Raw genomic sequence first — 26,829 nt, forward strand, 5'->3', positions numbered from 1 at the left:
AACAAAAGCTATGAAATAGTCTTGTTGACGGATTAAGAATGATATCTGAGCCGATGGAGGTACATATATCTTACGTGGAAAGCAATATGAAGTTGTCAATTCCAAAATTAGTTTACATATATAGTGCATTTTGATTACAATCCCAACGAGGTTGGGGCTGATTAAATCATCTTTAAGTCATATAAAATAACTGAAAATAGTGGGGAAACTTGTAAACGAGATTGAGGCTGAGCTTGCCTTTCCAGATAATACACAGTATAAAAGACAGTAATGAAACAATGTGTTATTGTTGTAGGAAAAACAGATTAGTGCAACAGAATAGAGTCTGGAAATTGATTCCCTACAATACCTGCCAAAAAGGTGGTATTTCAATTCAGTAAGGAAAAGATTTAGCTAGTAAATGGTATAGAGTCCTAAATCTAAACAATAAAACAGACACGATACAACTTAGGAGATTATCAGGGTCATCTAGGGGTAGAGACTTTATGAAGACAGGAAACTCAAAATATAAAGAGAAAATATACTTGATTACCAAAGAAACCTATGATAGAAGTCAACAGACAATAATACATTAGGAAAATATACTTGCCATACATATGATAAAGAGCTAATATCTATAATATGCAAAGAAGTCTTGAAAACTAATTAGAAAAAAGACAAAAACAAGAGAAAATGAGCAAACACTGAATAGGCAAGTCTCAGAACAGCAAATCCAAACAGCCAAAAAAACATGAAAGGTACTAACAGCCCCAGCAGGGGAGTGCAAATTAAGGTGATAATAAGAAATCTTTAAATAACAATCAAATAGAAAAAAAAAAAGGTGCTAACACCTACTATGAATTCTTTTTTGGAAAGCATTCTGTTACCTGTTAAAATTGTACCCCTTGCAGGAAAAATTTAAAAAATCTTTCAATGTAGCAGTCCAAGTCCTGGGAATCTGCCCCAAAGCAAGGCATGTGATTATATAATGTAATGAGTTCAAAGTCTTCTACTGCATTTACTGCAGCCTTGTTTGTAATGGCAAAAACCTGGAAATGAAGTAAATTACCATCAATATGTGAATGGCTGAATAAACTAGATCACCCATAACCGGGATTAGTAGGCAGCCTTGGAAAGCAGTTAATCCACCAGGTTGGTGAACATATTAATGTAACAGGAGGGTGATGCATCCTGACTCCACGGGTCAGGGTGAAGCTTCTGGGCTCAGGACTCTTCCAGACCTTGCCACCCAATGCATGTCTTCATCTAGCTGTTCATTTAAAAGTAGCCTTTAAAATAAATTGGTAATCATAAATATTGCACTTTCCTGAGTTCTGTGTGTCATTCTAGCAAATCATTGAACCTGAAGGGGGCTGTGGGAAACCCCGAATTTGTAGCCAAGTTGGACAGAGATGTGGGTAGCCTGGTGACCCGGGACTTGTGATTGAACTCCTTAACTTGTGGGGTCTTCCCCAACTCAGGTAATTCATGTCAGAAGTGAATTGCAGGGGACTTCCCTGGTGGTCCAGTGGTTAAGAATCCACCTTCCACTGCAGGGGACCTGGGTTCGATCCCTGGTCAGGGAACTAAGATCTCCATGTGCAGCAGGACAACTAAGCCCACGCACTGCAACTACTGAGCCCCCAGCCAAAACTAAGACCTGATGCAGCCAAAAATAAATTTAAAAAATTTTTTTAAAGAATTGAATTGTAGGACAGTTGGTATCAGAGAATTGGTGTCAGAACATAAAGAGCAAGAAGTTTCAGGATTTCCCTGGTGGTCCAGTGGTTAAGACTCTGCCCTTCCACTGCTGGGGACAATGGTTTGATCCCTGGTTGGGGAAGTAAGATCCTGCATGCCGCAGAGTGCAGCCAAAAAAAAAAAAAAAAAAAAGGTTTTGACCCCTACTTACTAATCCCTGGCATTTTCTATCTTTTAACTCTAATCTGATAGTTGAGAAACCCCAGGCCCCTGGCAAGATCGGGAGGTAGTAACATCATGCAGCTAGCTGAGCCTAGAGGGAGCAAATCCGTGGCTGTTCACCACAACCAACCCCCCTCCACCCTGCATCCAGCCTTTGGAGAGCCCTGTACATGATTCCATTGCCCGAATTAGGAATAATAATATCTACGATGGAGTGAGCACACGTGATGCACCAAGTACTTTTCATAACTTTTTCCTCTGGAAAACCATGTTTATTTACAACTCCCAGTTAAAAGTAATTTGAGCAAGGTGGGGGGATGGGTATTGGAATTTGTGAGTTAGCTACAGATTAGAAATAATAGCAAAGTAGTTATGTACAAATCACATATCTGGTAAAGGACTTTTATCCAGGGTCCCAAAACTCAACAATAATAAACAACTCCTGGGCTTCCCTGGTGGCACAGTGGTTAAGAATCCGCCTGCCAATGCAGGGGACACAGGTTCAAGCCATGGTCTGGGAAGATCCCACATGCCGCAGAGCAACTAAGCCTGTGTAGCAACAGCTACTGAACCTGTGCGCTAGAGCCCCCGAGCCACAACTACTGAGCCCGGGTGCCATAACTACTGAAACCCGCACGCCTGGAGCCTGTGCTCTGCAACAAGAGAAGCCACCGCAATGAGAAGCCCACACATGCTGCAACTAGAGAAAGCCCGCACGCAGCAACGAAGACCCAACACAGCCAAAAATAAATAAAATTTTTTTTAAAAAAGAAAAGAAACAACTTGTGTGGTGATGGAGGTGTCAACTAGTTGTAATCATTTCACAGTATATATATGTGTATCAAATCATCACACTGTATACCTTAAACTTACATGTTTTATGTCACTTATATCTCAATAAAGCTGGAAAAAAACCTATTTTTTAAAAGCAAAAGATTTTTTTTTAATTTATTTATTTATTTTTGGCTACATTGGATCTTTGTTGTTGCGCGGCTTTCTGTAGTTGTGTCGGGGCGGGGGGGGGGCTGCGGTGCGCAGGCTTCTCAATGCGGTAACTTCTCTTGTTGCGGAGCATGGGCTCTAGGCACACGGGCTTCAATAGTTGTGACACGTGGGCTCAGTAGTTGTGGCTCGCGGGCTCTAGAGCACAGGCTCAGTAGTTGTGGCACACGGGCTTAGTTGCTCCGTGGTATGTGGGATCTTCCCGGACCAGGGCTTGAACCTGTATCCCCTGTGTTGGCAGGCAGATTTTAACCACTGTGCCACCAGGGAAGTCCCAAAGCAAAAGATTTGAATCCACACTTTACCAAAGAACTCACTTTATTGTGCTTTGCTTTACTGCACTTCGCAGATTGTGTTTACAGATTGAAGGTTTGTGGCAACAGTGTCAAGCCAGTCTGTTGGTGCCATTTTCCCAACAACATTCGCTCCCTTTGTGTATATCTGTCACATTTTGGCAGTTCTCACAATATTTCAAACGCTCAACCAGCAAAAAGATACAACTCGCTGAAGGATCAGATGATGGTTAGCAATTTTATTTAACAATAAGGTATTTTTTAATTAAGGTGTGTATATTTATTAAAGACATAATGCTATCACACACTTAATAGACTATGGTATAGTGTAAACATAACTTTCATATGCACTGGAAAACCAAAAAATTCACGGGATTCCCTTTATTGTGGTGGCCTGGAACAGAACCTGCAGTATGTCTGAGGTGTACCTGTAGATGGTAAATAAGCACAGGAAAAGATGCTCAACATCATTAGTCATGAAGGAAATACAAATTAAAACCACTATGAGATACCACTACATATGTGTTTGAGTGGCTAAAATTAAACAAGACTGACAATACCAAGTGTTAGCAAGGACTTGGAGGAGCTAGAACTCAACTACCCTGCTGGTGGGAATGCAAAATGGTACAACCACTTTGGAACACAGCTTGGTAGTTTCTTAAAAAGTGAGAGCTTCCCTGGTGGTGCAGTGGTTGAGAGTCCGCCTGCTAATGCAGGGGACATGGGTTCGTGCCCCAGTCCGGGAAGATCCCACATGCCGCGGAGCAGCTGGGCCCATGAGCCATGGCTGCTGAGCCTGTGTGTCCGGAGCCTGTGCTCTGCAATGGGAGAGGCCACAACAGTGAGAGGCCCGTGTACTGCAAAAAAAAATAATAAATATATAAAAAAATTTTTAAAAAGTGAAATAAGGTTTAAAATAATAATTTTTTAAAATTAGAATTAAACAAAAGAGAAAAAAAATGAAACAACACCTACCATATGACCCAGCCCTTCCACTAGAAAGCATTTACTCAAGAGAAATGAAAGTATATATCCACACAAAGACACGTACATGAATGTTCATAGCAACTTTATTTGTAATAAATAGTCCAAAACAGGAAACAGCCAAACGTGTATCAACAGGCAACTAGCTAAACAAACGGTGGTACATCCATATGATGGAATACTACTTGGCAATAAAAGGAATGACCATTAATACATGCAACAACATGGATGAATCTCAAAATAATGATGCTTAGTGAAAGAAGCCAAATAAGGAGTACGTACAATATGATTCTATTTATATAAATTCTGAAAAATTCAAATTCATCTATAGTGACAGAAAACGGATCAGTGGTTACTTCGGGATGGGGAGGCAAGGAGGAACAGGAGGCCCTGATTACAAAGAGGAAGAAGCTCTGCAGGTGATGGAAATGTTTCTCTCGATTGCAATAATGGTTTCACTGATGTGTATGTGTGAAAATCATCAAATAGTACATTTTTAATAGATGCAGTTCATTGTGTGCCAATTATACCTCAGTAAAGCTGTTTTAAAAGAAGCAACAGAAGAAGGCAGCTAGAGGGACCTGCCCATAGCTTGTCACTGGGACATTTTCATTATCTCCACTTGATTTTATCATCTGGGAAAGGATTATGTTGCCTGTTTGATTTTGTTTTTTAAGCCATTACAGAGTTTTTTTAAGTGGTTACTTTAAAATATCTAAACTTACGTTTTCTTACTTTTTTTTTGGCTGTGCGGCGTGGCATGGGGGATCTTAGTTCCCAGATCAGGGAGCGAACCAGTGCCCCCTGCAGTGGAAGCACAGAGTCCTATCCACTGAGCCACCAGGGAATTCCCTCACATAGTATTTGATACATACAAAAGGGTGTGTGGAACCTTATGTGCATTAGGAACTGAGCTATAAATCGAATACTCATGAACCCACCACACAGCCTGAGAAGCAAGATATTACCAACACCTTTGCAAATTCCTGGGATCCTTCCTTACCCCATTCCCACTCCCCTCACAGGGGCCATCATGTGAATTTTGTGCTTTTTCTTCCCCTGATCTCCTAAGTGTTTTATCACACGTGCTTAAATCACCAAACAATAGATGGTTTAGTTTTGCTTATTTTTGCTATCATACTGTGTGTCATTTTATGCAATTTGCTGTTTTCACTCAGCATTACATCTCTATGATTCATCTGTGTCATTGCATTATGTGTACTACAATACTTCCAATCCTCCCTATACCCTGCCGATAGACTTAGGACATGGTCTACCTGGGGAAAACACAGCTCAGCAAACTCATCCAGTCCAGGGGCCCAACTCTAGGGCCTCCTCTTCACAATATCACGCTCATTCCTTCACTCAGAAAGCATGATTGAGGGCCTTCTGTGCACCAGGCAGTGACCAGGCACTGGACATACCACTGTGAGCACGGCCGATGCCCTGCTGTCTTGAAGCACACATTCTGGTTGTCACCTCTCACCTTGACCCTCACTTGACTCGGCTATGGGCCAGCTACCCGAACATCCTGGGGTGCCCTAGCCTCTTCCGCTGACCCACGGGATGGCTTACAGAGGCTGATCTGACCCATCCCAGAGGCTTCTGCCCAGGGAGGGCAGTGTGACAGTAGTTGTCACAAGGACAAAGACAGCCAGCTCTGACCCAGCAAGGCCACTTCCGGGAATTAATCCTACGGGACACTTGAATACCTACACAGTGGCACTGGCGTAAGAGTATTTATTGCTGCATCATTTGTAATAGCAAACTAGTAGAAACAACTGAAATTTCCATCAATAGGGATCTAACTACAGTTAATTCACATTAGTTATGGGAAACCCATACAGTGGAATACCAGCTATAAAAGAACAAAGTGGGAGGCACTGATCATGGAAAGCTCTCAAGGACAGATTTTTTTTTTTTTTTTGGCCACTCACTCAGCTTGCAGGATCTTAGTATCCCGAGTAGGGATCGAACCCGGGCCCTCAGCAGTGAAAGCACGGAGTCCTAACCCCTGGACCGCCGGGGAATTCCCTCCAGGACAGATCTTAAAGGGCAAGATTAGAACAGTGTGTGGAATATATTACCGTGTATGTAAGAAACAGGGAAGACTAAAGCATACCATTACTTCTTAAATATGCATAAGTACTTCCAGAAGGTTTATAAGTAACTGGGACCTGAATAGGAGACTTCTCATTGTATTTACTTTGTATTTTTTTAAAAATTGTGTACCTATGGCCAAGGGCTACCTATTAAAAAACATACAGATAAAATAACAATTTTGGTCTTTCAGTGCATATTCCCTGGCTTCTTGGCCTTTCTTTGGCTGGTGGCCAGACTCTGCTGGCAGCAAATATTTTATCAGGGGCCCCTGCTTTTCCCAGGCACCCCTGCTTTGGCACATTACATTCTGACACCCCCCAACCCTCCTTTAGAGTGTTGGGGCAACCTGCCACAAGGTGGCACTGTCTGCTGCCTGCTGCTCTGTGGGCTGAAAGTCCTCTCCAGGTACCTGGGGTCAAGGGTCAGGGGTCTCTGTCCACGGAGCAGCCTGGTCAGTGCCTGGGGCCACAGGGGGCTCCCTGGTCTGGGGGTGTGGAGCCCGCTAAGAGGGAAATGTAGGAGAATGACGATGCAAAGCACAAGGCCAGCAACAGGTGGACGAATGTGCCCTCGAGATGCAGGCTCCAGCAAGGGCAGCTCCCCTCACTGGGGGCGGGTCCACATCTTGGTAGGGGCCCCTCTGGGAGCCCAGGGATGGGCACTGAAGAGACCCTCTGGGAATTCTTGCTAAATGGACACAGGCTGATCTTCCCAGAGTCTAGCTTGGTGAGCACACCCATGTTCAGTAATCCTGGCCTGACAGAGCAACTGATATCCAGGCAGCAGGTGGGAGGCCGGGAGGCAGCCCCAGGCCTGGGTGGGGGATACAGGTCAGGGCAGGCTGTCTCCAAAGGCTGCAGCCTCCCTGGCGCTGGGTGGAGCAGCCCTTGGCGGGCCTCTCCTGGGCCCTTCCATAGGCTACCTGGTGAGATCTCATATGGGACAGGGGTGCTCGGACGAGTCCCTTGTTTAGTGCCTCCACCGGCCCCATCTGCATGACTCCTTGGCCACAAAAGAGACCTCACACTGCAAGGCTGAGGGCTCATCCTGAGCAAGGGAGCCCAGGAAGACACAGAGACCCTGAGATGCCACGGAGGGCCATGGCCTCCCCCTCACCTCTGCCTGGCTCCCCATGAGAGCCACCAGAACACTGGTGGCCTCCCTTCCATGTTATATCCACAGCACCTGGTGCCACAGAAAGAAAGAAAGGTGTCCTGGAGGGAGAGGTAGAGGGAGATGAGGCAGGTGGGCTCAGCTCCCCCCAAACCAGAGGGACCAGTGGAATAAAATCAAACCAGCTTTAATACCAATATAGTCTCTCTTTTAAATACCATGTTCCCCAGGACAGAGCACAGGGGCAGGCTCTTGGCAGGAAGAGTGGAAAGGAAATGTGGAACCGAATGGAATGGATAGCCCCGGGCCTGCCCCCAACCAGCCCAGGGCCCCTGCCAGGGGGCACTGGGGACTGGCTGCCTGCCGGGGAGGGGGAGGTGACAGCAGCTTCCTCTGGTCCAGTTATTGCAGAGGTGTGGGGTAAGCACCCTTACCCTCCCCAGCCCCCAAACTCTTCTCAGGATTTCTGCCCTTCAGACCAGCAGAGCCGAGGCCTGGGCTCCTCTGATCTGGGAGGGGCCCCTCTGCCTAAAAGAACTGCTGCTAAGGCCTGGAGTGGGCGGGGGATGCCCCCGGCCAGGCCGGCCCACTGGCTCAGTAACTGCTCTGATGGCCTGTGAGAATGTAGAGGTTGCTGTGAGCCCCCGGCTTGTCGGTGGGAATGCTCTCAAGGATGATGTCTCTGGAGGGGAGAGAACCGGAGGTGAGCAAGGTGGGAAGACACTTGGGCACCTCCACCTGGCCTGGAAAGCGTCTGAAGGGGAGGCCAGGGCACTGTGTCCTACCTGTGGGCCCCAAGCACTCGGAAGATCCTTGTCTCGTCTGTGATCTCCTGGGTCACCTGGGAAGAAAAGGGGGACTGAGGCTGCCCCAGAGGTCCTCTCCTAAAAGGTGGGGACACCTGGGTGGGGAGCCACCAGGGTCCTGAGTGTCACTCACCTCATTAGTGTCCAGGCTGCGGCCTTGCATCCCATGGCTCCAGAAGGCCAGCACACTGTCCTGCAGACACACTAGGAGCGGCCAGGCGGCCATCAGCCCTGCACCTGCCCTGGGGACACTGGCTCCCCCAGCTATACCCTGGGCCCAGGTCTGGACCACAGAGGACCTCACGGACTGGGCCGCAGGTGACCAACATGGCTCTCAAGAGGGGCTGGGGGACCTGCCTCCTTGTCCTGCTGCCAGCCCCAGGCCCCGGGGCCACATCATGTGCTCCAGGCCAGGGATACTCCCACTCCCACCTCTGTCTGCTCACTTACCCACAGTCTCAATGGGGAAGTCAAAGGTCAGCACAGGCGCCAGCGTCACCGTGGGCTCGCCCAGCAGGTTGACGATCCTCACGCAGCCTATACAGGGGGCGGGCTGGTGGGCGGGGCGGGGCGGGGTGGCCCCCTTCTGGGGAGACAGACCCACCTGGCCTCCCTCACCACCCCCTTCTAGCCCCCAGCCCTGATACCAGGAACACTCACGGTCAAAGCAGACTAGGACTGTGTCCCTGTCCACCTGGATCACCTGCTGGGCTGAGCCCGGAAGCCCCTCTGCAGGCAGAGAAGGGAGACACAGCCTGGCTGAGCCACCAGCCCCACTCTGGCCCCAAGAGGAAGAGCTGGGGGTGTGCATCAGCCGGCTTTCCCCACAGTGCATTGCGCAATAGCTGGGTGGGGTCACGATGCCCAGTCTCACTGCACAGCAGGGGAACCGATGCTTGGCAGCAAAGTGACCCATCACAAGGGGCAGGGCTGAGGCCCAGGGAGGCTTTGGGGGGCAGAGGCTCTGGAGCCAGGAGAGCCAGGCTTCATGACCCAGTCACTGTGTGACCTCGAATCTCTGGGCCTCAGTTTCTTCATTTGTAACCCAGGCACGACGATGCCTACCTTGCAGGGCCATTGTGGGGATCAAGAGTAGAATCCCATGAGACCCCTGGCTGGGGGTCTGGGCTACCGCAAGGACTTGGTCCAGGGCACCTTCCCCCTGCTTTACCCACTGGCACTCACTCTGCTCCCCTGAGCTGTCCCAACACCCAGTGTCCTTCCTTGCTCAGAATGGAGGCCTCTGGCACCTGCCTTCCCCAGCTTGGCTCTGTCCCTGCAGCCCCTGCAGGGTTGGTCAGGTTTTCTTAGCTGCTGAGCTGAAGAGAAGCTTGGAGCTTCAGGTCCCCAAGGTCTCCGTGGAGCCATAAGCTGTGAGGAACTTCCCCCTCTCCCTTCCCTCCCCCTCCCCCTCCCTCCCCCTCCCCTCCCCTTCTCCCTCTCTCTCTCTATATATATATATCACATGCACATACACACACTCACATACAGCAGCCTGGCCCTCCAGCTCACCGGGTGGGAGGAGGATGTCCGGTGTCAGGCCAGCCTCCAGTGGCAGGACATGGAACAGGACGCGGCAGCCAGGCCCCTCGGGGCCCTCAGCCCCCACGCACACCTGCGGTAGCTCCTTCCCATCCAGCACCAGCGGCTCCAGCATCCTTGCTGGGCTGGGCACGGGGCTGGAGAAGTTCTGGGGGCAGCAGGGGCGCTCAGGTCTACATTTCTCCTCCCAGAAACCCTGCCACCCGCCCGGGGGTCCCCCCACCGGCACCGTACCTTTAGCAGCAGGAATTTCTGCAGCGGCTCATACCACTGCAGCAGAAGCAGACTGGTGGGCAGCGCGGCCAGCAGGAAGGTGCTGCCTGTGTGCGGATTCCGCACTGCGAGAGAGGGGGTGGTGGGGCCGGGGCTGTGCCCACCCGCGCCCACCCGGCCCCGCCCACCACACCCAGCTCTTACCCACGCGACACTGCAGGCAGCCTTTGGTGTCAGGAATCTTGGTGGACAGGGCAAAGCGCCTGTGGGGTGGCAACCAGGGCAGGCGTCACGGGTGCCACCCTGGGCAAGGCCCCCTGCAGAGCCCTAAGGGGAGGGTACTAACACCTTCCCCGCCTCACAGGTGGCAGAGGCTCAGAGAGGTCAAGCCCCTGGCCCGAGTATCCGAGAAGCCACGAAACTGTGAATCGCGCAGGATGTGACGCAGTGCTTGTGGTTCCAGCACCCGCTATACAGCCTGGAGCGTGTACATCCAGTCCAGGGGTTTGGATCACAGAGTTACCTCTCACCGTGCGACTTGGGGCAAGGCACTGAACCTCTCCGGGCCTCAACTGCTTCACCTGCTTCACCTGCAGCTTCACCAGCAGTACCCTCAGGACTTGACCTCTCCGGGCCTCAACTGCTTCACCTGCAGCCTGGGGATAACCGTGGTACCCCCCTCACAGGGTCGCAGTGAGGCCTAAGTGAGTTAACTCAGGGGAGGAGCGTGCAGCAGAGCCTGCCACATCAGGTGCCCTCACAAAAGGCTAACTTTTCTCATCCCGTTATTATTACTTTCCCACCTATTTTCAGTCATCGAAAATACTTTTTAGGCAAAGGCAGGGTGTAAATAAAGAAATAACTGAAAAAAGCGAGGGTGCAGGAGGACGGCAAGCTAATGCGGCCTCCAGCTCCTCCGGCGGCCAGAGCACTCAGGGCCGGTCCCCACCTGACACACTGCAAGTCACAGATGAGCACGCCGGGCCGAGAACATGATGACTCCCGAGAAAACGGCAAACGCCCTGCCCTCTCCTGCTTCAGGGCAGGCTATTCCAGGGGGGCACCAGTGGGTGCCGAGGGAGAAGTGGGGTCCCTTTTTGGTTACTGGCTGTCCCCCAAACCCTCAGGGGACCTTCCAAACCTGCTTCTTCCCTTGGGGAACAGGGCTACACGTCAGCAGCCCTGCCACCTCCTCCCACTGACCCAGCCCTGTCTGCACCCTCTGCTGGGATGTGGGCCCCGCCAAGGAAGCCAGCACCTCTGTCTCCGCCTCTGTCCTCACTCTCCTCTCTCCCCTTGTTCCTTCCACTCTCTTTCCCAGCTGGCCTTCAGATGGGACAGAGGCGGACATTTTTTGTTTTTTTTTCCCAACAATTCAAGATCTCTGCTGTGATACTGTGATTTCCCAAACACACACCCAAAGCTGCCTGTGACTTGGGCCTGTAATGTACCTGTTTCCTGCAGGTCCTGGGCCAAAGCAGAGGTTGGCTTCGGACTGAGGTCAGGAAGCCCCAAGGCCACGGGGCTCCCGATGTGCTCCTCAAGCGAGCCCGCTGAATCATGGCCCTGGGCCCCTCATCTCCCCTCGGCCCGGCCTCCCATGCCCTCCTCACCGGCTTCCACCACCCACCGGGTCATGACGATGTCTAAGCCCACAGCCCGCCTCCCCGCTCAGAACTCAGCACCATCCCCCACCCCCCAGCCCCCGCCAAGGGCCGAGGCCCCACTTGCACATTTCACACTCCATGTGACAACACTGAATTCTGCTCCACCCACAGCTGATGACAGCTCCATCCTTCCCATTGCCTAGGCCAAAAGCTTGGAGTCATCCTTGACTCCCCTTTCTCTTCCATCCACCAACTGTCCGGAAATCCTGTTGGTTCAGTTTTCAAAATAAAACAGGACTCCGACCGCTTTTCTACTCCTTCACGGCCTCCCTGGCCCAAGCCGCCATCATGTCCCACCTGATGGTGCCACAGCCTCCTGATGGGTCTCCGCATCCGCCCGCGTCCCCTCCAGTCTCCTCCCAGCTCAGCAGCCAGAGTGACCCGTGAAAACCTCAGTCATGCCACTCCTCTGCAGCGGCCCTCAGGCTGCTCTGAGTCAGGGGCAAAGCCCTCACTGTAGCTACAGAGCCCTCAGAGGCCAGCTCCCGCTCACTCCGTCCATCTGGACTCACTGGCCTCCTTGCTGTTCCTCATACAGGCAGGACGGCTCCAGCCCCCCAGATACCCTCAGGACCTGCTCCATCAACCCCTCCGAGTCTTTGCTCAAAAAGCACCTTCTCAGCGAGGTCTTTCCTGACCACCCTGCTCTTCTCCACGGGGCACTTTCCCCTCTGTGTCACCACCGCATAGACTCCTTCTCATGTCCGCTGTTGTCTGTCTCAACAGGAGGGTCTCGGGAATATAAGGGTCTCCAGTTCCCAAGTGTATCTCACGCCCAGGACACTGCCTGGCGCATACCGGGTGCTGAATGGCTGAATGAGGGACTCTACTGCCCTGTAAACGCGCCACTCAGTATGCTCTCTGGGGTCTCCCGGTCCCTGCCTTTCCCTCCAGCTCACTCTGATTAGTCCCCAAATCCTGTCAATCCCACTTCCTAAATATTGCTCGAGTCCATCTAGTTCTCACTGCCCTACACTGCCTTGGGTCACTACACCGGCCTCCTTTCCAGGCCCTTTCGCCAGCCTCCCCCTCCATTCCTCCTTCCCACTGTCACCAGAGAGGCCAGCAGATGTTCCTGTTTCCATCTGCCCAGACAAGCCCCTCTCTCCTTCCCCCAGCTCCAAGAGAGGGCACGGGACGCAGGCCTGGGCCCTGGCTCCTCATGCCCTTCCACAGTGACTAGCCCAGGGGTAGGCACGGACCTAAGCTAGGCCAGTGAGAACTGGCCCTGGACTTTTGTGGGAATTACTTGGAAACAGAGGTTCCAGTTCCATTGGGTTGTTAGCTAGTGGAACGCTGGCCTGGACCTGCAGGCAGCCATCACTGGACAAGAAAGCCTGCGTGAGAATGAAGGTGGCAAGAAGAAAACAGAGCCAGGAGATGCAGGAAGATGCCTGAGGATGCCACTTAAGCCTGGATCCAGCTGGACATGCAGCTGAGCCTACTCCTACACGAGCCCTTGTGCTTAAGCCGGTGAGTTGAATCACCTGCAACGGGAAAAATCCTGATTGACGTACAGAGGGATCCTTCTAAGATGCTCCGGGTCCGCTACCAGTCAGACAAAGCCCAGATCCTGGGCCTGGAGTCAACGGCAGGGCTCTGCCACCTGTGCAGCTTCCTCTTGGGCTGCTCCCCGTCCTCGCTCGGGCCAAACACCTTTAACTCCCCCGATCGCCTAGGAGAATTCACACTTGTTCCTCCCACTGCTAGAAGGCGGTTCCCTAACTCATCTGCCTGGATGACCCCCAGCGCTCTGTCAACGCCGCGAGCTCGCCTGGCCTCTCTGAGGCCTCCCCACCCCTTCCAGCTCTCCCCCCCGGCGCACCTCAGTCCCAGGAGCTGACTGTCAAGAACTCATTTGATTTGTCATCCCTAAGCCCAGCCTAATAAGACCTGCCGCATAGTAGGTACTCAGGAAACATTTGCCCCACAGCCTACCCACCGCAGCTCCCAGAGCTTGCCAGGTACATTCACATGCCCTGTCTCCTTCCCTCCCGACAGGTCTGGGTGCAGGGGCAGGGGAGGCTACCAACTATATTGACCTATGAGGAAACTGGGCCTCAGAGAGGCCAAGTGACGTGTCTAAGATCCCAACAGTCTCAGTACCAGGAAAGGCTGCATTCCAGCCCTGGCTCTGTCCCTTTGCCTCTCTCTCCTCCCTCATCCCCGCAGGGCCAGGCTCCCCAGGGTCCCTGACCTGGGGATGATGCGCTGAGTGAGGCGATTGGTGGGGATGGAGAGGGGGACCTGTTGCTGTAGCCGTCGCTGCTCAAACAAGCCTGGGAGGTCGTGGGCCCAGATGTGCGTGGATTTCCCTGCGGAGGGATGGGACGGAGGGGAGAGGGGCTCAGAGAGTGTTGGTGGGTGGGGCGCTGGCCCTGCCCCCGCCTGCCCCAACTGTACCTGAGAGTGACAGCAGCACGTTGTTCACGCAGTAAAGCCAGGCGCAGCGGTGTGAAATCAGCTGGAGGCCACAGAGCCATAGATGGACAGGGGTCAGCACCCCAGACGCCCAAGGCCCTCGGCCCTCCCCCGCCAGCCGGGCCTCACCTTCTCCAGCGTATCCTCATGCAGTTCATGCAGGTTGAGGGTGTAGATGCCTTCCTCGGCCCCCACCACCAGGAACTGGTCTGCAGGTTTGGGTATGGAGTCAGAGGTCAGCCACGTCCCCTGGCCCAAGCTGGGGATTCCCAGGCTCCTGCTTCCTCCCTGCCCCTGGCCTACCCCGGGTGACAGGGTGAATCCAGGTGACAGCAGCGTGGATCCGCAGGGGGCAGCCATTGAAGACCTTGGAGAAGCAGGCGCCCATCTGGAGAGGAGGCCAGAGGCTGATGAGGAAGCACCAGGTGGGGGGACGGGGCGGGGGGAGCCACAGGCGGTGAGGCAGAAGGCGGTGGGGAGGCGGAGCCATGCGCAAACGCTTACGTGCACCTTGGGGGTCGGGGGGAGCCCACGGCAGGATGACCTCTGGGAGGGAAGAAAGGAGTCAGGGCCACACCCCCAGCCTCCCATCTCCCCGACGCCCCCTACAGCACCGCCTCACCTCATGATCTTCCCGGTGCTTCACGGTGGCCCAGGCAGTGGAGAGCAGCGGGGGGCTGTCCGGGCATGGGAGAGCTGCAGGTGCGGTTCCTGCAGGCACAGACCTGCCGTGAATTCCGGTCCTGGACCGCCCCCTGCTTCCAGGGGCCTGCCTCCTCGTCCCCGGAGCCTGGGGCTCACCTGGGAGGCTGGATTGAAGGTCCTCAGCCGGAGGCTCAGTGAGGGATGGCTCCAAGAACGGGGCCCTCTTGATGGTTCCTATGGTATCATCTGGGGAGTCCAGCTCCTGGCAGGAGGGTCAGCGGACCCAGCCCAGCTGTTAGCAGGTGACCCTGTAACCTACCCCCACCCCAACTGCACCCGCTATCGCACTGTCCCCCATCCCCATCCCCCGCTCCCCTCCTCTCCGTACCTTGAGTTCCAAGGCTGGCCGGATGGTCAGGCTCCTGTCGGGGACAAATCAGAGGGAGATGAGGTGTGAGATGTGACTGGGTCCTGAGCCCAGCTGCCCCCCACCTCCTCCGGGCCCTGGCCCCTCACCTTTCCTCCAGGGCCTCCTGGACTGACTGCAGCAGGCTCCTGGGTAGAGAGGGGAAGGGATCAGAGGTCAGCCTTTCCTCCTGCCCCTCCCCCCCCACAGCTCCCCCACCCCCCTCACTCACGAGCTCAGCTCCTCCTTTCCCAGCAGCGTCCACTCCTCTTCCCACTGTGGGGAAACCGAGTCAGAAAGACCGGGAGGGAGGCAGAGAGACAGACAGGCAACGTGAGAGAGTGCTGGAGAGATTGTGGGAGAGAGAGATGGCAGACAGACAGACAGATGGAAAGTGAGATTGGTAACAAGCAGGAGGACTGTGAGAAAGACAACGAGAGGCCGAGAAAGTGTGAAAAAGGGCCAAACAGACAAACAAGGAGAGAGAAGGAGACAGAGAGACAGTGAGGGAAAAGGGCAGGGAGGGACTGAGATCGCGTGGGTGAGAAAGATGCTGATAAGTAGAGACAGCGAGAGAGCAGAGATGGTGAGTCAGCCAACCCAGCAGTCACAGCGACTGAGGCAGAGAAGAACGTGCCGAAGGGGGCGGGGGCGTCCTCAGACGAGTGACAGGCCCACGTTTTAGAAAGGCGTGGTCACCCTGCCACCCCCAGCCGACTGTCCAAAACAACCTGCCCCAGGAAGGAGCCCCCAGGCTTCCGGGTCCCTGGGCGGACAGGCCTGCTTGGACAGCTCTCCCGGGCCGAAGGCCAGGCTGCTGCTGCTTCACGGCTCCTGAGTTTGAGGTGCTCGGTCACCCGCACAGCTCCCCAGCCCAGCCCTCTGCCCCACCCTGCCCCACCGCCAGCCCCTCACCGGCTCATTCAGTGGGTCTGTTTCCTTCCTTCGTGGGGCACCAAACTTCACCTGGTGAACTGGAGGGCCCAGATCCAGGGGTTAGGGGGGCCAGAGCCTCAGGACTGACCCCTTAACTCACACCAGATCCACACGCACAGCCCCCCAATCCACACAGCCCCCCACCAAATCCACACACAGCCGCCAATCCACACAGCCCCCCACGAAAGCAGACTCACACTGGATCTCCGAGGGGGTCCTCTCGGCTGGGCCATGCTGCCCCCGGGAGTGAATGGTGTCGGGAAACATGTCATAAGTCTACGAGAGAGCACAGACAGCGGACACGTGTCCACGCTCACCTCACACCAGGTATTCCTCGAGCTGCTCTACACACACTGACGTGTCTGTTTTCACGAAAACGCCCTGAGATGATCGCGAGATTAAATGGCACCCTCGTTTCACAGGTGAGAAAACCAGCACAGAGAGGCCAGTAACTCGCCAAAGATCACAGAGAAAGCAGAAGATGGCTTAACTAGGGTCACGGTCACGCTGGGCCAAGGGCAAGAACCTATCACAGTGGGGCAGCAAGGAGGCAAACCGGCTCAGGGAAGATTCCTAATGGGTGGGCTCGACCAGACTGAAGCTCCATGTACTGGAAACACACAAGCTGAAGGGCCCTTGACTTCTGTCATCTCTGCATGCCTATGACCAGACCAGGCCAAAGCCCAGTCCCCAGCGGCTCTCACTTACCTCCAGGTCACAGTCTTCTGGGGAGGGGGTTCCCAGGTGGGGGTCATTGGCCTTGTCCAACAGCTGTGTGAGGAGAGCCCGAGGCAACTGCTGGGTCGTGAAGGGGTGCTGGAGGATGGAGGGGGTGCAGGTTGGTCCCTGGCCTCCGGGTCCCTGCTTCTGAGCATCTAGCCCCCTGCCCCACCCCCCTACCTCCCACCTGCAGGAGCTTCTCTGCTGTTGGCCTCTTCTTGGGGTTCTTGGTCAAGGCAAGCTTGAGGAAGTGATGGAAATACTGGGTCCTAGTGGATACAAGAGACCCCACCCGCAGGCCCAGATTAGCCCTCAGGCAGGCCATCCTGCCACCACTACTGAGGAGTCTGCTGGGCCTGCCCAGGAAGGAGCCAGCCTGAGACCAAGGGCAGCTGGCCTGAGCAACACTGCTATTGCGACACGGCAGCGCCTCCATCATCAACCATCTGCCCTTCTTCTTTGTCCACGCTGGTCCCCAGCCCAGAGGCAGGGCCCAGGCCCCTCCCGCGGATGGTCTGTGGAGGCCCAGAGAGGGCAGGGCCCTCGAGGCTGCACGCTGGGGGGTGGCAGAAGGCTCCTCTGCCCCCATGGGGCTGGGCTGAAAAGGGGGCCCCAGCAAGGGATGTGGGCCCTCACCAGCGAGTCTTGTCTCTCAGCTTTGGCGGCTGGAAGCTGCTCTTTGACATCAGCATCAAGGCCCTGTGGAGACCACAGGTCAGGGGTCGAGGATCACAGGGTTCTTGGGGTCACGCAAGGGGCAAGTATTCAGCTGACCTCATGGGGTGCAGGTGGAAGAGAGGGGGCTGCAGCTCGCCCAGCTCGATGGCGGTGATGCCCAGGGCCCAGATGTCACACAGCTCATTGTAGCCACCTTTGCGCTCCACGGCGGCCACCTCTGGGGCCATCCTAGAGGCGGGGTCACAGATGAGACGGCCAGGTGCCCCGCTGTGGCCCCCACCCCCTCAGCCAGAGGTGCAGCCTCACCAGTATGGAGTCCCAATGAAAGACCTCCTCTTCGCCACAGACGCCGTCAGCTCGCCTGACACCCCAAAGTCAGCTACAGGGAGAAAGAGCTGCTCTCACCCGACCTCTGGCTGCCACTCCCCACCCCCTTTCAGGGCTCAGGCTCAGGATGCACCTGGCAGGGCTCAGAAAACAGGCAGCCCAGGTTCAGCCACAACTGCCACAGGCACAAGGCAAAGCCAGGTCCCCTCCTGGGAGGGATCAACCACCTTCTCTCCACGACCAAGTGCCCGGTCCCATGTTAGACTCCATACGAACCCAACCACATCCAACTTCTAGCAGGAAGGGAGAACTGTTCCACTTTCTAAATGGGGAAACTGAGGCTCAAGTGGTAAAATGACTTGCTCAAGGACAAGCTGCACTTGAAAGTAGGCTCTAAGACTCCAGGAGCTCCCATAGAACCCTCACCCTGATTGTGTCCCCAGGGTACTGACCCAGCTTGACATCTCCCTGGAGGGTGAGGAGAAGGTTGGCTCCCTGTGGGAATGGAGGAGAGAGAATCCCGTCTGGTGCCCCCAAGAGCCTCCTCCTCCCTCCCACAATGCCCTTGGCCAGACCCCTACCTTGATGTCTCTGTGGATCTTCCCCTGAGAATGCAAGTGGTGCAGCCCCTGGGGACGAAGAGGAGCCCCTGAGAGCAGCTACCCAGTATATCCCACCTCTCCTGAACCCCCTCTCAGGACTGGGGCCCCCCACCCAAGCTGCTTCCTCCTCCCCTCTCCCCAAACAGGAAATGACTGAGCCAAAAGGGAAATGGGCTGCTTCCGGCAACACGGCTGGGGCCCCTTCCCCGCAGGACCCACAGCCCCTCAGGCACCTTTGCCTGAGCACTCCACCCACCCCACCCCGCAACACACACACTGGCCAGCTGGGCTCCCTGCCCTGCTCCAGGGGACTGGGGGTGTGAGTAGCCCTATGGGCCCAGCTACCTTCAGTGCCTCTCGGCAGACATAGGCAATCTGCCGTTCCTCCAGGGGCCCGGTGGCTGAAATGGGAGGGGTAAGGGCTGGCAGGGGGGTCTGGGGGAATATGCTGACCCTCCCAGGATCCACCCTGTGTGGGGTAAGCAGCAGGCATTGCTGGTGAAAGGGGAGTTGGCCACATCCCCTCCCGACATAGGCTGGGATATACAGCCCAGAAAAGGACAGCATTTCTCTCAAGGTCACACAGCTAGTGAGAAGTGGAGAGGGGCCCAAATCCAGGGCCCCAGCTCTCCCCTCCGGCCCTGCGTTGCGGTGGGGATGGGAAGAAGGCTGTGACCCTCTGTGGCCTGGAGTCCTGGCCCTCACCGTGGTAAATCTCCTGCAGGGACCCCCCTCCGCAGAACTCCATGCAGATCCACAAGCGGTCATTCCTGGGGTGACACAGAGCTGGGGTGGGCACATGGTAGGGCCATATGGGGGCTGCCTGGGGGTAAGCAAGGGGATAAAGCAGCCTCACCTGAGGTAGCTGCCAATATAGGCCACCACATTGGGGTGGCGGCACTCACGCAGGATGGTGATTTCCTGCTGAAGGGAGCTGATGTCGTCCCCTGGGAAACACAGGGCATCATGAAGGGGGCCGCCTTAACTCAATGCCCCCATCTGCAAAATGGGCACAGAGTGCCTCCTCTCTCCAGGGCAGACAGGTGCCAGCGGACAGTACCTCCCGAGGCCTGCTTCTCAGGGGGTCTCGGAAATGTCAACTCTCACACCGCGCCCGCTCTGCGGCCCTCTGCCCTCCCTCCAGCGCTGAGGCCCTGGCTCCGGGCCCTCACCTGGGTCTAGTTTGACTATCTTGACCGCAGCCAGTTCGGACGTGACCGTGTCGCGGGCCTGCAGGGGCGGAGGGGGTGAAGCGAGATGAGGAGGGGCGGGGCTGGGGGCTGGATCCCGCAGCAGGGCACGGAACGCGTACCCTCCTCTCCTCTCTCCCGTCCGTCCCGCCGCCCGGCGCACCTTGTAGACGTCGCCATAGGTCCCGGCCCCCACGCGCTGCAGCAGCTCGAAGCGGTCCCGCGGATCCTGCAGCGACACATCCTGCAGCAGCGCCATGGCCCGGCGCCGGGCGGGCGCGAGCTGCGAGGCCGCGGAGCCGGCGCGGGGCGGCGCGGGGCGGGGCGGGGTGGGACCGCCGAGGCGGGCGCCGGTGGCTCAGAGGCCGCGGGGGCGGGGCCGGGACCCGGGGCGGGGCCAGGCCGGGGATGCCCCGCCGCCCGGCCAGGAGGAGGCGCCAGCGGCACCAACCCTCCGCAGCTAGGGAAAGTCCCGAGCCCGGGAGGAGCTGATGGTGCCGAGGCTCTTCTGCCGGCCACCAGTTCCTCGCGCTCTACAGGTGGGGAGCCCGAAACCCGGAGGGCCGGAAGGCAGAGGAAAGAGGGGGAGCTCCACTCCCAAATTCCCAGATGAAACACGGACAAGTACTTTTTTTTTTTTTTTTTTACAAAATGTATTCATCTTCCTTGGAACTGAAAAATAAATCTATGTACAAAACAGGAAGCGATCAGGCTCCCCTCACCCACTCGCAAACCCCTGCAGATTTCCTCCAGAGTCCCCCGAGACGGGATGGACCCCGGGGAGGTTCCCAGAGGGTCGGAAGAGAGGTCTGCTCTGATCTGGGGCCAGTTTGGTCAGGAAGCGGGTGGGGCTCAGGATTCGCACACGCCGGGAGCGGAGTTTCGTGTCCCGGCCTCGCGACAGGGAAGGAAGCTAGGATTTCCAAGTTCTGGAAGCGTTACTTAAGTTCTTTGCGGTAGGGGGCTTGGATTCCCAAGGAATGGAATTTTGAAGGGCGGAAATGTACTCCTAGGGGCTGAGCGGGGTCCTTGGTTCCCGGGCTGTGGGTGGGACCTGTGCTCCTAGGGTTTAGGGTGAAACAGCCCTATGGGCTGGAAGCAACCCTGAGCCAACACTGGTCAGGCCTAAGGTTAGAGCCTCGGTTCTGAGATGGAGCCTGAGCTTCCCGTAGTTGGACCTTTAAAGATGGGTGAAGGACTCAGGGTAAGGTTTCAATTGGCCGGCTGGGATTCTGGGGGATGGGCTGTATATTCCAGTGACTGGGCGGAGCCCTCGGTTCGGGCGCTGGGTGGAGTCTACTCTGGGAACCTGCAGCCTGAGTTCCGGGTAGGGGTGAGGCCTGGAGGCGGGGCCTAGGCCCCTAGGCCAGGGGCGGAGCCTGGGCTCGCTAGGGGGGCTGGGGTGGAACCTAATCCTGATTGAGGGCGGGCTCCGAGTGGGCCGCTACTGAGACCCGGGTACTTCAGAGGCCCTTGCGCTGCCGCTTGAGGAATGAAAGAGTGTAGTCACTAGGTGTAGACACCTTCTGCTTCTTCATCTGCACTTGTGACTGAGCCGTGAGCTGCAGCTTGATGGCGCTCGAATTGATCTTGGTGGCCACCAGCAGCTCCTTCATGCCCTTCATCTTCTCGCTCTGAAAAGTGAGCACCGGACCCTCCGGTGGCGGCGAGGCGGCGGGCGCCAGCGCTGGAGCCGCGCTGCCGCCTTCAGGGCCGCGGGCAGTGCTCGGGACGGTGCCTGGGGGCTTCCGGGGGGGTCCTGGCACCGCACCCTGGCCCGCGCCTGGGCCCTTGTCCAGCGCCGGCTTCTTAGGCGGCGGAGGCTCCTCAGGCTTGGATTCCCGCCGCGGGCCCCGCCGCCGGCCTTCTCGGGCTTCCTCGCCCCAAGGCTCTTCTGCCTCGGCCGCCTCTGCCTCTCGGCTCACTATGCGTACCTTCTGCCGCACCTGGGCCGCATGGGGGCGGGGGCAAGCGGAGGAAGAGGTTGCAGGCCAGTGGGTCGAACCCCAAGACCCAGCCAAGACCATCCTGTCGTGGAGCCTCGGTCTCACCCGCACCCAAAGGGGATGGACAGATCCCCTTCAGGGCTACAAAGGTTCTGACTCCGCTGTAGCTGCTGTCACCACCTGTCCTCCCCAGCCACCCTGCACAGCTGTCCCTCACCTGTCCCTCAAAACGGCCCAGGGACTGCACAAGGAAGGTGGCCCAGCCCACGTGCAGCACGGGCGTGGGACTGCCCTCTTCCCATTTGCAGATGCCATCGTAGAATCGCAGCAGATGGGCGAAACACTCTGGGTCCTGGAGGGCAGAACCCTGGCTCTGGGTGCCCTGGGAAAGGGGGAAAGGAGGACACAGTTCAGACCCCATTACTCACCCCTCATCAGAGGGCACAGGCCAGACCTCTCGCCTGGACAAAGAGCCCTGGCTCTGGCAGACGTGAGTATAGGTGGAGAGAATTCTTAGAACCGCCTTCCTTTTATAAAACCAGTCCTTAGCCAGCACTTGGGAGGAGGGAGGGACCATCCCTTACCTCCGTCTCACCCCCTCAGCTGAATGAGTGACCCTGACAGAGAAAGAGAGGGGCTTCCACCCCATTTACCTCAACTCCTCAAACCCAAGCCCAGGCCCTCAGCTACTGCATAAGAGAACACAGCTGTCTGCCTGAACCGGGCCACCTGTCTCATGTCATCCCCAGTCCCATGCAGCAGTCCCACGTCCTGTGACTGGGAGCCCTGCTCAGGTGGGAAGGCGTACACAGGCTGGAGGTCCAGCCCTTCACCTGGGTCTGCTCCCCTGGCCGCTCCTCGCTGGCCTCCAACAGGCTGGCAGCCTCTTTCAGCAGGTTGGGGATGACATCATTGGCTACTTCAAAGAACTCCTTGTAGATCTCCTCGTCTTCACGGCAGTAGTTGTAGCTGTGAGAGCAGCAGGGCACTGTGGGGTCTCGGCTATGGCGGTTACCCCCAGGGACCTGGCAGGGGATGGAGCCCTGGTTTCTTTTCCGGGGTCATCCAGGGACTGAGTGAACAGTTGGGGTCCTCACTCGAAAATGGTGGTGTCTGTGTCAGCCCAGAGCAAGAGTGAGGAGGGGGATGGGGAATGCAGATTCCACAGCTGGATGACAGCGGTTAGAAATTAGGAGGAAAGGGTGGGGAAGGAAAGGCGTGAAGCTCTCATTAGGGGTCCCTACCTCTTGGGTGATGGTGGCCTTGGCTGCCTAGTGACTGGATGGAGAGGTGATAGGGCTTGGGACCCAGGCCTCCCTCCTGGGTGAGGGTGGTTGGAAATTGGGTGGAGGGGGAAGAAAGGCCAGGCTGGGGCCCCGTGGGGGGATCCTCACTCCTGGATGACAGTAGCCGTGTCGGCCCAGGCCTGCAGGGCTTCACGCACGTTGCGGTTGCGACAATGGTAGCCAGCCAGGTACATGTAGGGGTAGATGTGCTCATCCCGGTAGTAGGTCTTGGCTGAGGCAATGCCCTGGGGATAGAGCAGAGGGGCCTCAGGGAGGCAGCTCCCAGCTGCCCCAGGTGGCACAAATGTCCCATTGGATCACACCCAGGAGGGGCAATAGGAAGATTCCAGAGAGTCTCATCTCCCACGTGACCTTACCCCCGGGCCATCCTCTCTACCAGGTGGGTCTGTAGGTCTGCACTGGGCTGGCCTTCCAAGCCCAGCCCAATGTCCCTCCTACCCCCAGCCCCACCAAGTTAACACCCCACCCCCCCCCCCACCCCCCCCCCCTCAGTGCTCTCACAGTGTTTGACCTCTACTATACTCCAAGAAGGACAATGATAGGCAGTAGAAAAGGCAGGGCCGAGGGGACAAATCCAGGACCTACCACTCCCAGGTAGGGAACCCAGAACACTCCTCAGACAGCCCTGACCGCCCTGAATACGCACACGGTAAATAGAAAACGAGGACTGAATGGGCGGTACCCCCCAATACACACAAAGTTCTTCTTGCCTCACCTGCCCCCTTCCAGTCCCAGATAAAAGGGAAACCCAGCCATTGTTGCACCTCCCTTCTGTACCCTCCTGAGATGTCCCCACCTTGTGGTAGAGGGTGAGTGGGTCCGGCCGGCCAGGGGTAGGCTCCAGCTCCTCCAGATCTGCCAGGTTCCCCAGCGCCATAGGGTACCTGGGAAAGGCTCATGAGTCCAGGCTGCCCCCCAGCCCACCCTGAGGCCCAGCCTGGCCACTTCCCTCTACTGACCTTTCCAGATGTCCCAGGTCATAGAGCAGCCAGAGCAGCTTCTAGGGGCCAAAGGAGAGAAGTGTGAGCCGGCAGGAGAGAGGGGGGTCCTCAGTCTACTAGGCAGACGGGGGTCCAGCACCAGTAGGGACCTCCCACCAGGTAGGAAAAGCCAGAATTCAGAACTAGCCCCTTATTGAAGTCAAAGCGCTTTCACGTCTCAATTCTCCCCTCCCAAGAGCCCCAGGAAAGTCCAGGCCAGGAATGATTCACCCACATTACAGAAGGGGGAGCTGAAGCTCAGGAAAGGAAAGCGCCCTGGCCCAGGCTCCCACAGGCACCCCTCACCTGCTGCAGCTGCAGCAGCTCCAGGGAGTCAGTGTGCAGGTCAATGGAAGGGTTGATGGCGCACACCATAAATGCCACCTCCATCTTGCGGTCACAGCGCATGTATGATCCTTTCAGGTACAGCCAGCTCTTGGGAGAGGACAAGACCAGATGTCTCACGATGGCCTACCTGTGCCTGCTCTAGGGAATGACAGCCAGGAGGGGGGTCCTCCCCTTCCTGACATATGTAGGTGGTGATAGGAAGAGGGCAGCATGGCCCAAGAAAGCAGAGCTCCTTGGGTGGCTTGGGCTAGGAGAGTATGGGGGGGGATGCAATACCCGCTCAGCCACACCCGCGTTGACTGTCTGGCCTCTGCGGTCCTCGTTGCCCTTGCCATGCCAGGTGACCTCAGCTGTTTGTTCTCCATTGGGCCCAAACACTACCCAGGCATGGTCCTCAGACAAGGCCAGGTGGACATCCCGGAGACCCAGGGCCTGGCAGGCCCCCACCACGGCAAAGGCCACACCAGAGCTGTCCAGTTTGGTGCCTGTGGAAGGGAAAGTAATGAAAGAGGGTCCTCTGAGCTCTGGCCTGGGGGAAGGGACCAGGTAGTGATGGGCCATGCACCCTCCCACACTCACCTCCAAGCCTGTGCTCAAACCTCAGGCACTCCTGCCCGTCTTCCCTCTATCCCTTTCCTCCTACGTGTTCAGAGACTCTCCTTCCCCCTTTACGTTCCCCATCCTCAACAGGAGACCTTGGATCTTTGGTAGTTCCACCCAGCTTTTGACCCTGTCTCTTCTCTTTCTCTGCAACTGTATTATATATTTCTGCTAGAATTTCCTCGTTTTATTGTACCTATTAGGTTATAACCAGGGACGGCAAAAACAGGACACTGGCCAACACTCCTTTTACACACCCACTGGCAGACACTCCCCATTTCTCTCTGTATTCTTTTCTTGCTAAACTCAGAAGCAGCCTCAGATTCCTTCTCAATATGGCACTCCAGGACCTGACTGCCAGTCAACTGGGCTTGGACCAAAGAGGAAAGCTCTTTGCAAGCCCTGAGCCTTCAGTTTCTTCAGGTGAAGCCCTGGTCTGTTCACTTTCAAAACATGTTCATAGACGTTTCATGGAATTGGCTCAAATGCAGCCCGATTTTGGCTCCTCACTCCCTAAATCTGCTGCTGCCCTCTATGCCTCAGGCTGGGCTGCAGGACTCCTGTAGCTGCTCAATGGCAGGGAGGGGGGTTCTGAGGGGGCAGAGGGTGGGCTAATGGATTTGGAGGCATGTGACTGGGGTCCAATCCCACCCTTGCCATTCTGTGTGACTTGAGAAGATCACTTTCCCTCCCTGGGCTTCAGTTTCCCTAGCTGCAAAGGGGGACATAACACTTGCCCCACCGCACAAGGCTCACAGGTCTCGAAAGGGCTCTGTAAACCACACAGTGTTGTGAAGAGGTGGGCCAAGGTTCACACGTGAGACAGGATTCTCGCCCCTTGCCACCTGTCGGGCTCCAACCTGTGATGAAGCTGAAGAGGGACTGGATGTGGGCCCGATCCTTGAAGTAGGAGCGGCTGAGGCTGTTCCAGATGACATCGGAGACCTTCTTTACCAGCTCGCGGCTGGAGACGCCCCCCTCTCGCGGGTAGAGAGACAGGTCGACGGCGCCGCGGATCTGGGCGGTGAAGCGGGCATAGAGCGCGGCGATGATGGACAGGTCGGCCACGGGGAAGTAGGTGAGGCCGCCAGGAGGGTCGGGCGCAGGGCTGGGCTGAAAAGTGAGCTCGGGCACGTTGGTGGGGATGACGCGGTTGACAGCTAGGAAGTGCTCCACGAAGCCCAGTACCAAGGATAGGAGCACCAGGTCCGGCTCCTCTCGGCCCAGCTCGGCAGCGAACAGGCGCACCACGTCGTCTATGGAGCGCAGCGGGAACAGCGTCTTCTGGGCGGCCTTCAGCCCCATGGCGGCGGGCCTCGGCCTGCGGGCGAGCGTGCGGAGGGAGGGTCGGGGGGGCACGGCCCAGGAGCCCCCCTCCCAGCCTCGACTAGCTTTCTACACCCCCACACACAGACACAATCCCTTGCTTCCCCGCCCCTTCACGCTCCGCTCATCTGCTCCGCCTCTTTCGTCGAAGAGACCCCTCAGCCGAGGCTGCGGGGCCTTCTTGTCCCCCACAACCCCAGGAGCCCCGGCCCCGATGGGGGTGCGCCCCTAGGACCCCACTGAGAACTCCCAATGGCCGCCCCGCCCCCTCTCTGCGCCCATACCCCCAGGGCCCTAGAGTCCGCGCGGAAGGCGCTCCTAGGCCAGGCCCCCCAAGTCCCAAGGAGAGTCCTGGCCTCGGTCCCCCGCGCCCACCTCCGCGCTTACATCCCACACAAGGCACAGCAGCGCCCACCGCCTGGAGCCTGCTGGGAAATGGAGTTCCGCCCCCTCGGGCCGCACCGCCTGCCGGGAAGTGGAGTCCGGGGCCCGCCCCTGTCCTTGCCGAGTCTTGAAATGGTGGCTGGGCCGGCCAGTCCGCGATGGCTTATGGGAGTGGTAGTCCCGCTGCTCTGGGCGCGGCAGAACCCAGAGGTAGGTGAGGAGAGGAGGCAGCGCCACCTTCCTGAGGTCCTCAGGGATTGGTCATTCCATTTCACGCCCACCCAGGTAGGCAGAGGAACCGCAGTGCATTCTGGGGGTTGTAGTCCGGAGAGTGAGCAGGCATCCTCAGCACTCGCTGAGCTTCTGTACGTCATCACGTGTCGGCAAG

The 26,829-nt window shown here is 56.5% G+C and overlaps 2 protein-coding genes across 3 annotated transcripts; both read right to left on the reverse strand.

Moving 5' to 3' along the window:
- Nucleotides 1-7,574: 7,574 nt before the first annotated feature.
- On the reverse strand, nt 7,575-19,307 carry MAP4K2 (mitogen-activated protein kinase kinase kinase kinase 2). Its single transcript, XM_082845796.1, has 30 exons — nt 19,217-19,307; nt 19,066-19,130; nt 18,706-18,761; nt 18,340-18,387; nt 18,211-18,253; nt 17,738-17,810; nt 17,528-17,659; nt 17,390-17,452; nt 16,941-17,022; nt 16,742-16,849; nt 16,231-16,309; nt 16,013-16,071; nt 15,330-15,373; nt 15,208-15,246; nt 15,080-15,113; nt 14,848-14,953; nt 14,669-14,757; nt 14,551-14,592; nt 14,350-14,434; nt 14,176-14,255; nt 14,029-14,089; nt 13,823-13,940; nt 10,163-10,221; nt 9,980-10,083; nt 9,716-9,893; nt 8,864-8,932; nt 8,654-8,740; nt 8,337-8,407; nt 8,183-8,238; nt 7,575-8,079 (listed from the first exon to the last, which is right to left on the reverse strand). The coding sequence occupies exons 2-30, from the start codon at nt 19,106-19,108 to the stop codon at nt 7,992-7,994; spliced, it is 2,196 nt and encodes a 731-aa protein (XP_082701922.1). The 5' UTR covers nt 19,109-19,130; nt 19,217-19,307; the 3' UTR covers nt 7,575-7,991.
- A 596-nt stretch (nt 19,308-19,903) lies between these two features.
- MEN1 (menin 1) lies at nt 19,904-26,473 on the reverse strand. 2 transcript variants are annotated; one of them, XM_082845139.1, is made up of 10 exons: nt 26,433-26,473; nt 25,592-26,052; nt 24,408-24,616; nt 24,090-24,218; nt 23,763-23,803; nt 23,600-23,687; nt 22,891-23,027; nt 22,330-22,465; nt 21,714-21,878; nt 19,904-21,496 (listed from the first exon to the last, which is right to left on the reverse strand). In XM_082845139.1, the coding sequence occupies exons 2-10, from the start codon at nt 26,034-26,036 to the stop codon at nt 21,014-21,016; spliced, it is 1,833 nt and encodes a 610-aa protein (XP_082701265.1). In that variant the 5' UTR covers nt 26,037-26,052; nt 26,433-26,473; the 3' UTR covers nt 19,904-21,013. The 2 variants fall into 2 exon arrangements, with proteins under 2 accessions (XP_082701265.1, XP_082701264.1); XM_082845138.1 differs by having other exon boundaries at nt 26,445-26,464.
- Between the last annotated feature and the right edge of the window lie 356 nt (nt 26,474-26,829).

The sequence above is a fragment of the Leucopleurus acutus genome (genome assembly GCF_964270905.1).
Source record: "Leucopleurus acutus genome assembly, chromosome: 8".
NCBI lineage: Eukaryota > Metazoa > Chordata > Mammalia > Artiodactyla > Delphinidae > Leucopleurus > Leucopleurus acutus.